The sequence below is a fragment of the Psammomys obesus genome, unplaced genomic scaffold (genome assembly GCF_907164565.1).
Source record: "Psammomys obesus unplaced genomic scaffold, mPsaObe1.curated_primary_1811, whole genome shotgun sequence".
Classification (NCBI taxonomy): Eukaryota; Metazoa; Chordata; class Mammalia; order Rodentia; family Muridae; genus Psammomys; species Psammomys obesus.
The window spans coordinates 2,072,783-2,083,638 of NW_026596125.1; the positions used below are offsets into that span (position 1 = coordinate 2,072,783).

Here is a 10,856-nt window from a genome sequence, read left to right on the forward strand (position 1 = left end):
GCCTTTTGTCTGCATACTCTGTTCTCAGGGAGTGTGGCCAGCTCTGCCCAAGGCAGCCAGGCATTGCCTCGTACTCCTTGTCAGATGACCTTGGCTCTGCACTCTGACTTTCTTTAAACAACGCTTTAAGTTCTGCTGAGGTCCCTAGGAAGACAAGACAAACAGACGGACAGGGTCTGTTCATAGCTAATGGACATGCAGTTAGCTCAGTGCTTCACTAGGGTGTGCTGTGGGACCCAGGAGCTGCCACCAGAGGGCAGCATCTGCTTCGGCTCTTGCCTGGAGACAGTCCCAAAGGCCCACAGGTCTGTTGGGGCTCATACTTGGTTTTTCAGGCCCCCTGGCTGGCCCTGGCTGGCCCTGGCTGGCAGCGTTTCTTGCGTCCACCAGATGGCACTGCCATCCAGGCCAGTGGCAGCATGTGGGTCCTTTGTGCAGCCCATTCACCCTGGATAAAACTTAGCCAGTTCCCAGCACTGAGGACACATTGGACAGGCCCCTTCCTGCAGCTGTCGTTTTGGGGCGCTGTGCCTCCTGCCTCCAGTAGGCCAGACGTTAGGGGAGGGGCAACTTCCCTGGCCTGGGCAGTGGCTTCCCATGCTCCCTGGGGCTGTCCGAGGTGAAGGTGACAGGTGGGGGAGGCAGGTGGAGAATTGAGCCAGTGAGCTCATGACAAAGGCGCCCAGTGGGCGGAGTGGGTGCTCTGGCCTATAAAGACCCCATGCCCAGCGCCTCACGGAGACAGTCATGGAGGGCACCATGGAGGGGCCCGAGGCAGTGCAGAGGGCCACAGAGCTCATTGAGCAGCGGCTTGCCCAGGAAGAAGAGACTGAGGTGGGAGCCAGGGTGAAGGGTGTGGGGGAGGGAGGGCTCCAGGTTAAGGGGTACATCTGTGCCATCATGGGAAGGGAAAGATGGTCTGCTGCACGGGTATAGGCAGCATGCTATTTCCCAGGGCCCAGCCAGGCCCATTTGCACACCAGGATGTTCCCAACAGAGTTGTGGGTGGTGAGAAATGGGGCGTCAGCCCCTCAAATTGGCACTTGGAGGGGGCAGACCTTCCTGAGACCCTGCCCACTCGCCTGGGCTTCAGGAGATAGCCTGAACTACGCAGAGGAAGACAGCTGAGCACTCTCCGGGAAAGCCAGGAAGGTGAGGTCCTGAACCACACCCCTCAAGCTGTCCCCTGGATACCGGGGCAGGAACATCTCCATGTTTCCTTTGCTGCAGGAGAATAAACCAATAAGAGCAGGGAAGGGAGATGCAGAGGGCCGGCTGGGACTTACTCAGGACTGTGGGCGGCACTTGCAGAGGCCGAAGGCGCAGAGACGCCGAAGTACTGTCTGCTCTAAACATTATTAAGAAACAGTTGGTCCAGGTGTGGTGATCCATACTGATAATCTCAGAGGTGGAGCCAGCCTGGGCTACATGGTGAGATTAAAAAAAAAAAAAAAAAAAAAAAAAAAAAAAAAAAAAAAGGCCTAGAGCCCAATGCCCCAATGCATAGGGCAAAGGTGGGCACTGATTTTTAGCCAACACTTTATTTGCATAGTCGGCTAAAAAGAAGGCAGAAATGAAATGGTCAAGTAGAAAATGGACAGTCTCGATGAGCAGGGTGGGTGAGTCAGCTCAGCCCCCCTGGGACTACTCGGTATGATGTATGAGCTGGGGCTTTAGGAGCAACAAGTGGAGTCAGGATAAGGGGAGCGTATCTGAGGATGGAGAAAGAACAAGAGCTAAAGTCTTCACGGTGAAGGTATGGAGGTAATGGAAGTGTGTGGTAGTAAGTGCTAGGGCTGGGAACGGGGAGGCAAAGGGCAAACCAGAGAAGGCCAGGTAAGAGGCGCAGGCTCTGCGGGCAGTGAGGAGCCTCGTAGAGTGAGGGAGAGTTGTGCCATCTGATCTGTTTTCTAGTTGGTTCTGATGTCTCTAAAAGGAATTTGTTGGGGGCGGGGAAGCCTACGGGAACTCTGCTTAGCAGCACTCATCATGTAAGAGAAGAGATGAGCTCAGACTTCTCAAGGGGGTGTGTGGACAGCACCTGGGCATCCCTGGCTCTCCAGGAATCTCACTCCTCGCTCCCCCGAGAGCATGTGCAAATGGCTGCCGCTGCTGGTGGAAGAGCCATGCTGCTGTGTCATTTCTGGAGCCTTGCCACAGACACTGGGAACCTTCTATGGGGGGGGGGGTGCACAAAACAGTCCTCTTCCATTCATCTGTCCGACAAATACAGCCACAGGACTGCATGGTGCCCATAGGGCGAGCCAGCCTTCTCGCCCAGATCCCCTCCACGTCAGCCTCCGGGCTGAGCACTATACGAGCATTCTCTCCGATCTCAAGTGTGTCTGTGGAATCAGGTGGGAGTTTGGTTTTGACTCCCAAGCCTGCATCTGATTTCATAAATGTGCCTTGAGAGCAGGCTCTGCCAGCCCACAAACACAAATCCAAAAGGGGATCTGCCTCAGAGCGGGTGGCAGGGGAATCTGTAAATACTCCTTCCTGCCTCACAGTGGTCTCTCAGGGAGCCTCCAGCAGCCTCTGGCCCCTCCTCAGGTAGAGGAAATAGAAGGCACAGAGGCCACCTCAGGGTCTGCAGCCTATCAGATCATCTTTAGCCAAGAACTGCAGGATGGGCAGAGGTCTGCCTGCCATTGCTCATTCACTCATTCATTGTTTGCTCACCATGTGTTAGATGAGCAGCCACTACATGCCAGGCCTTGTCACAGTAAATGCTGGAGACAGGAGGTGATTAAGCCCAAAGTCTGCCCTCTAGATGCTTCCTGGATAATCCAGTCAGGGTCCCACAAGCAACAGTAGTTGTAGCCCAAGGCCATTTCTTTTTTTCTTGGAAGATGCATGAGGCCAGCATGAGACCCCAAGTCATACGGTCATGTAAACCTGGCAGGAAAGGCAGTCAAGGGGACTGTCAATGAACACTTGGAGAGGGGTGTAGCTCAGGTGGTTGAGCACTAGACTGTCATGTGAAGCCCTGAGTTCTATCCTCGGCACTATAAAAAATTAAAGTACATGGGAAGCATCAGAAATAAAAGCCAGAACCTTCCCCGGGAGAGGCTAACACCAGGCCTCAGTTGGAAATGAGGAGTAAGGTGCCTGGGCCACATGAGGGCAAGTTCTTCCCAGCTGCCCTCTTGCCTTGTTATCCTCAACCTGGGCACATATGTTTACCCAAGCTGCTTGGGAGACTCAGGATGGGGTGCCAGAACGCCCGTCACTCAGAGTGGAGAAGCATTCTGGGAAAACCAGAACTCCAAAGAGAGGAGGTGCAGTGTACTGAGACCACGTGACCACGAAAACTAGAAGCTGCTGTTCCATCCAAGCTCTAGAAATGCAGTCAGTCAGAACTGGCAAGTTTTTATGTTGCCCAAAGGGCTGTTGTGAGGGGGGTCATGATGGGCTGGGGGCTGTAGCTCAATGGTAGAGATCTTGCCTAGCCTCCACAAGGCCTTGCTTCAATACCTGAGGGTTGGGGGAGACTGAGACCAAAAACTACCCTCTCTGATCACTATTACCTCATCAAAATGACTTTTTCCCAATTAGTCCCCTGTATCTTTGGGTTCTGTCTCTATGGACTCAACCAACCACAGATGGAAACTTCCTTACATTTCAAATTTATATTATGTGTGTGACTATTTGCCTGCGTGTATTGTTCTAGCGTAAGAATGGCCACACAAACCACCCAGACTCGGGTCTCAGTTAGAGATGGATGGTTTATTGGAAGGCCTATTCCAGGCTGATCAGCCAGGGCCAAGGTAAGGACTCGGGAGCCTAACTGTGACACCTACAAGTTCTCACAGCAGGGTTTTCATAGAAAAAAAAAAATGCAAGAAGAGATGGGGAGGGGCTGGAGAGATGGCTCAGCGTTCAAGGGCACTGGCTCTTCTTCCAGAGGTCCTGAGTTCAATTCCCAGCAACCACATGGTAGCTCATAACCATCTTTAATGAGATCTGGTGTTCTCTTCTGGCTTGCAGGCATACATGCAGGCAGAATACTGTATACATAATAAATAATCTTAAAAAAAAAAAAAAGAAGAGATGGGGAGGGCAGTCACACATTTTGGCCAGCTGTACAAAGCAATATTATGTTTTTTTTTCTAACTAAACAGAGTATTATCAGCCAACCTTTAAGCTGATTGGCCCTAAGTGAGGTGAGTGAGGCAGGGCTTAGGCCCTTCTAGAGTACATCCAAAGTGTAGTCAGGGGTGTGGATAAGAAGGGTGCAACCAGAGTGTAGCCAGGTGAATAGATAACAAAGTATGAGTTATGCCACTATTGAATCATAAGGTCAGCTATGAACAACAGCTTCCAGGAGGCAGAGTTGAAAAGTTTAAAACTTTGAACTTAATTTCACCTTAGAAACAAAATGGAAGCTGAATACAAAGATGGCTGCAGCTTTGTCAAATGGCAGGCTGCAACAGTGTGTCTTGCACCACATGCGTGTCCGGTGCCTGCAGGGGGCAGAGGAGGGAGCTGTATCCCCTAGAACTGGAGTTATGGATGGTTGTGAGCTGCCATGTGGATGCTTAGGAATCAGACCCAGGTCCTCTGGAAGAGCAGCCAGTGGCTCGTTCCTAACTCCCAAGCCCGTTCCCCAGCCCTTTGGAAATTTTAAAATTTTATATTTGTAACGAATACGAGCAGATTTCCCCCTTGTCTTTACCCCCTCAACAATAAAACAATTATATAACATTCACATTGGATTAGTTACTATAGATAATACTGAGGTTAAAAATAGTGGGTGTGCAAGACTGGGGCTGGAGAGATGGCTCAGTGGTTAAGAGCGCTGGCTGCTCTTCTAAAGAATGTGGGTTCAAATCCCAGCACCCACATGATAGCTCACAACTGTCTGTAACTCCATTTCCAGGGGATTTGACACCCTCACACAGACATACATGGAGGCAGAACACCAATGTAAATAAAATTTTTTAAAAATTAAAAAATCTATACAGGACTATGTGCGTATAAGTTATTAAGAAGTATGACATTTTTATAAGGAAAAAAAGGACTTAATGTATACTAGAATTTGTTGTGGTTTTGTTTTGGGGGTTTTGAGACAGGCAGGGTCTTACTAAGTAGCTCTAGCTGGCCTGGAACTCGCTATGTGGACCAGATTGGCCCTCCAAGGCAGTAATCCTCCTGTTTCACTCTCTTGGGTGCTAAGCTTGAAGGTGTGAAATACCACACCCGGACACACACCCCTCCCCCCAAATTCTCATATCCTTCCATTTTGGCCGAGAACCACACGAACAGCCGTTTCTAACTAATCTTAAGTAGCTTTCAATGGCTTTCCAGAAACTTCGAAGAGCTACTCCTGGGAAACTGTCCATGGACACACTAGTGCTGGAGGAAGAGAAGCTCCTCGGGGTTCGGAGTCCCGATTTACAAAAGGTTAAGGTAAGCGTGGGGACCTGAGATTCTGTGCTCAGGCGACAGGCCAGCTGGAGCCCCTGCCTGCCTCACTCTGCTGCCAGCTCCGCTCCTGTGTCATCCCGTACCATCCCACATCACCCCACACCCTACCCCAGTGTGGAGATGACAGGCCCTCCTCACACAGGGCCAAGAGCGAGTGCGCAAGACGTCCTTAGACCTGCGGCGGGAGATCATCGACGTGGGCGGGATCCAGAACCTCATAGAACTGAGGAAAAAGCGCAAGCAGAAGAAGCGAGACGCACTGGCAGCGGCCCAGGAGCCACCTCCAGAGCCGGAGGAGATCGTAAGGGTCCTGATTTGGACAGATGTGGGTAGGGGAGCCTGGGAGGCACAGAAGCACCCTACTAGTCTCGGTTGGTGAATGCTCTACCTGCAGACTGGCCCCGTGGATGAGGAGACATTCCTGAAAGCTGCAGTAGAGGGAAAACTGAAAGTCATTGACAAGTACCTGGCAGACGGAGGTTCCGCTGACACCTGTGATGAGGTGATGGCCCCCTCCCCCGTACCTGCTTCCCTTTGAGGGCCCCCACCAGAACCTAGTCGGATCCCGGATCAGCTCCACTTGTGGGCCTGTTTGAGAACCCTCATGTTCTTAGGGTGACTTAGACAGCCCCGTAGTGGGACTCCTTTCCTCACTCCACAGTTTCCCCAAATCCTTTTTAGACCTTTCCCTAGCACGGACCAACTCCATAACAAATGTCACATATTTCTGTACGGGAGAGAGAGAAAAGGAATCCAGCCAAGAGTGCTCAGATTTGGTCCGAAATCCTATGTCTCTGTTCCCTAGCTGTGGGACCTGTGGCTGGGCTGTTGCCTCTCCAGGATCCAGGTTCTGCTAGTGTGTTCACGGCCTATTGCCTTCTCAATATGTTCCGATCAAACGGACCATTAGTGCCTCAGTGAGTGCTGAGTGCGTGGAAAGATTATAAAGCACGTGCGGAGTTGAGACACTTTCTCATGGCGTGCACCCATGCTTCTTTTTACAGTCATATTTATTTACTTGAGGCAAGGTCTCACCGTGTAGCTCTAGCTGTCCTGGAACTCACCATGCAGACCAGGCTATCCTTGAACTCACAGAGCTCTGCTTGCCTGTGCCATTGTGTTCTGGGATTATGATAATTTATTAATATTGTTAGTATTATTTGCAGTGGCAGAGCATTGTGTGTTAGGCAAGGGCCCTACCGCTGAGTCACACCCCAGCCCTATCTTCGCTATTCTACTGTAGAAGTATATAACATGTTGGCTTGGGGTGGCGTTAATTATATTACAGTGTCCTGTGACTGTGGCCACCATCTGTTTTTAATTTGTTTCTGTCACCTATCATACTTTTTCTGCCCCCCTCCTGTTTTTTGTTTTGTTTTGTTTTTCGTTTGTTTGTTTGTTTTGTTGCATTTTGTTTGTTTGTTTTTTTGGTTTTCCAGACACAGTTTCTCTGTGTGGTCTTGGCTGTCCTGGACTCGCTTTGTAAACCAGGCTGGCCTCAAACTTACAGCGACCTGAGTTCTGGGATCAAAGGCATGAGGCACCAGCTGCCTCTTGGCACTTTTAAAATGTTGTTGCTCTCACCTCTCTCATGAGACATAGTCCACCAGTGACCACCCACCCTTAGGCCTGATCTGCATTATAGTAGACACCAACCCCATCTTTTCTGTCCTTTTGCCTCCAGGGGTCTTAATCTTTATTTTTTCTCCCATTTTCTACCTGCTGAGAGTAAAATATAAGAAAAACAAAACAAAACAAGAAAAGGGTCATGAAAGACTGCCCATAAGCAGATCATTAGCACATAGAAAGACTTTGTCATGGGTTCCCTGAACTCAAAGCAGACAGTACCCTTCTGAGGGGGAAGTTTGTCCCTTCCTTGGATCAGTAATCAGGTGTGGCCTGTGCATCCAAGCCCTGACCAGCACTAGAGGAAACAGAGCTCAGCCTGTCTGTGCTCCCTTAGACTCAGGAATCACCTGGGAGCAGCTTGGCATAGCGCTGTCCGTGGAATCGTGACACATACCTGCGAATCATCACTAACCAAGCATCATAGCAAGCGAGGGCAGAATCTCAATGCCCAGCAGTGGAGCCAGCTGGGCCAGCTGCACAAAGGCACGGCTGGCTGCGTGGGGGAGAGTGAAGGGCAGGGCTCCAAGGCCAATCTGAATAAGAGCTGGCTGACTACAGAACACATGGGCTCCAAGTTTTGGCAAGGCCTGGGCCTCGCTTTGATGAGATATGGGCTCAGGCCTGACACGTCTTTCTGGGGGGCAGTTCCGTCGGACAGCGTTGCATCGGGCCTCCCTGGAGGGCCACATGGAGATATTGGAGAAACTTCTGGAGAACGGAGCCACCGTGGACTTCCAGGATCGGGTGAGAGGACCGGTATTGGGAGGAAGGTAAAAAGCAGATCTAGTGCCAGCAGAATTCCGCTTCATGTCAAATCTGTGCCAGTAGGGGTAGGTTCTACCTCTCCACGTCCTGTGACATTGGGTACTGCCCCCTGAGTGGCCTCCAGGACTCTCACTTGGACTTGTTGGGCCGTGGGTTGTCCGTCCTACTCCCTGGACCTTTCCTTGGTTTGTCCCTCACCTTCTTGGCTTCAGTCCTTCCCCAGGGAATTTCTTCACTTCAGCTCTGCCATTAAGTCCCACCCATCCCTTGTAGCTGGACTGCACAGCCATGCACTGGGCCTGCCGAGGAGGCCACCTGGAGGTGGTGAGACTCCTGCAAAGCCGAGGAGCCAACACCAACCTGAGGGACAAGGTGAAGCAGCAGCACACACTGGGGTGCTACAGGGAGGGTGGGGCAGCCCATGGCAAGTGCGCGCACGTGGTTGGCAAGTGGGCTAGCCTGGTTCCTAGAGTGGCTGCCCAGAAGCTTCGGGTCGTCCAGGGGCTTGGGAGTAGCAAGTGCTGAGAGGAGAGTCAAAAGCCCTACTCTCTTGGAGGCGTGGTCCACTGAGAAGATGCAGGCTTTCTACACCCACGCCACCTGCCATCCTTCATCCTCCACCTGCCCATCCGCCAACTCATTCATTTACTTATTAGTCGATGATCCTTCTCTCCATCCATTTCTTTACATGCAACGTCGAGCAAGTGCCTCGGCCTCTCAGACACTGTTCCTTTGGCTGTAAAACTTACAGAGTTCTTACATAGATTTGGGGGGAAATGTTTGTAAATGAACTACTACTTAACAGCAGAAGCTTTTGCTCTATCTCTCACAGCCATTTCTCAATTAGTGGCATCTAATATAATTATTCAAAGGAGCTGGAGCACACCTTTAATCCCAGCACTCAGGAGGCAGAGGCAGGAAGATCTCTAAGTTCAAGGCCAGCCTGGTCTACAAAGCAAGTCTAGGACAGCCAAGGCTACACAGAGAAACCCTGAGAGACAAGAAAAAAAACAAAACAAAACAGATAGGCTGGGGTCAGTGTGCAACTCCATAGTGACATACTTAGGAGCATGTGCAAGACCGTGGGCTCCATCCCCAGCACCCCAATAAATAAACAAGCCAGTTACTTAAAGAGGAACCTCTGCAATCCCAGCACTTGGAAGGCAGAGGCAGGAGAATTGAGAGTTTGCTGCTACCTGGTGACACAGTGAAACCCTGACCTTTTTTTTTTTTAAGTGGGGGAGTGGGTAGCAGCTCACTGCTGCTGGAGGGGAACCATGAAGGGAAGCCAGAGGAGGTGGCACTTAGAGCTAGCTGTACAGTTAAATGGCTGGGAAGGACAAAAGCATGTCGGGACCATTCTGTCAAGGCTCAGGCCTTGGTGCGCAGCCGGGAGTAGGATTAAGCTGGAGACAGGCTAGCTCCTCCACACCAGGACACCATCGTTTAGTCCTGTGTCCTCCCCCACTCCCCACAGCTCCTGAGCACTCCCCTGCACGTGGCCGTCCGTACTGGACACGTGGAGATCGTGGAACACTTTCTTTCCCTGGGCTTGGATATCAATGCCAAAGACAGAGTGAGTGCTTGCTTCCTCTCCCCTGCCCAGCCAGTATGGGTGTAAGAGCAGCCCACAGGCTGCCAGGGGCGAGTGTCCTTCCCTACAGGACCCTGGGATGGCAGCTTCTGAGCATGGCCTCTAGCCCGGCCCCTGTCACCCAACTCGCCCACTGGCCTCAAGGGTCATCATGTGCCACACTGACTCTAGGAAGGAGACAGTGCCCTCCATGATGCTGTGAGACTCAACCGCTACAGAATCATCAAACTGCTGCTCTTGCATGGGGCTGACATGATGGCTAAGAACCTGGTGAGTTTATTTCTCTGGCTAGGGTGGATGGTCTGCTGAAGCCATGGGCAGCCACAGCCTGGGTACACGTGCCATTGGCTCTTGGCCATGCCACCCTAATCAGCTGCCTTCCCAGATCTTTCTCTCCATGTGTCAAGATACAGAGCACAAGTTCAGAGGAACAGTTGAAGAAGTGGTGAAAGGACTTCCCCCAAGGTCCCCAATAGGGCAAAGGGGATCCCGGGTTCACTCCCCATTATAGGGGACCAGCTGGAAGAGAATCAAAGCACTTGGTTGCGGTGACCATTCGAGCACCTCATGTCGATTCTTGGTGGGCCTCGGGTTTTTTCTGAGGATAGATGTCCTCTGACCCAAGCCTATTTTTTGGTCCGCAGATCAGTCACAGAAGAGGGAGGTGGAAAGGTCCCCCCACAAGAAAGGCTAAGGGGACGTTAAGGAAAGCAGAGACATATGCGGAGGCTGTGGCTGCCCTCAGCTCCAGCGCTGCAGCCGTTGGGGCTGGACAGCTCGTAATGAAGGCACTTCCCCGTGTGTTCCCAGGCTCCGCCCACTAGATACCAGTGGCACCCATAACCTGTAGCTGTGAAATGCAAGATGTCTTTACCCCCTGCGCGTTTGCTTCCAGATGAGAGCCACTGATGTAGCTGAGGGCAGTTTCTGGTGGGCTGCTGGAGTCTGAGTAAATCTTTTCTCCAGGCAGGAAAGACCCCCACGGACCTGGTTCAGCTATGGCAAGCAGACACCCGGCATGCCTTGGAGCATCCTGAGCCAGAATCAGAGCAGAATGGACTGGAAAGGCCTGGGAGTGGGCGTGCAACACCCCAGCCTGGACCAGCCCAGTAAATACCTACCCCGAGCTGCGCATCCTTCCCCCTACTGTGAGCTGCCTGCAAGCCAGTCTAGCAGGAACACCCCCAGACTCAATGCGATAAAGAGCTGCCTTTGCTATTTGTGGTGTTTGTGTCCATTTGTGCTCCAGACACATAGAAGAAAGACTGGGTGTTAGAGTGAACTTGGGAACAAGGGGAATGTGGAGCAGCAGATCCCCCTGCTCTGGTCTGGCCTTGCTTTGTGCCGGTCACCCTGCTTTTCTTTCCTAATCCCTAGGGCAGGGTTGTGATATATTTCACTCTGTGGTATACTCATCCTCAGCACCCCCATTTCTAAG

At 51.7% G+C, this 10,856-nt stretch overlaps 1 protein-coding gene across 2 annotated transcripts; it reads left to right on the top strand.

The window, feature by feature from the left end:
- Positions 1–732: 732 nt before the first annotated feature.
- Ankrd2 (ankyrin repeat domain 2) lies at positions 733–10,531 on the top strand. 2 transcript variants are annotated; one of them, XM_055591689.1, is made up of 9 exons: positions 733–834; positions 5,311–5,412; positions 5,573–5,731; positions 5,825–5,932; positions 7,705–7,803; positions 8,098–8,196; positions 9,302–9,400; positions 9,590–9,688; positions 10,385–10,531. In XM_055591689.1, the coding sequence occupies exons 1-9, from the start codon at positions 748–750 to the stop codon at positions 10,529–10,531; spliced, it is 999 nt and encodes a 332-aa protein (XP_055447664.1). In that variant the 5' UTR covers positions 733–747. The 2 variants fall into 2 exon arrangements, with proteins under 2 accessions (XP_055447664.1, XP_055447665.1); XM_055591690.1 differs by lacking the exon at positions 9,302–9,400 and having other exon boundaries at positions 748–834.
- Positions 10,532–10,856: the final 325 nt, after the last annotated feature.

What these genes read in the sequence shown, in the direction of transcription:
- Ankrd2 (XM_055591689.1), top strand. Translation starts at nt 748, where the DNA reads ATGGAGGGCACCATGGAGGGGCCCGAGGCAGTGCAGAGGGCCACAGAG. An exon ending in CCGATTTACAAAAGGTTAAG is followed by an intron (nt 5,413 to 5,572) that starts GTAAGCGTGGGG and finishes CTCCTCACACAG; the next exon opens with GGCCAAGAGCGAGTGCGCAA. An exon ending in CCGCTGACACCTGTGATGAG is followed by an intron (nt 5,933 to 7,704) that starts GTGATGGCCCCC and finishes TCTGGGGGGCAG; the next exon opens with TTCCGTCGGACAGCGTTGCA.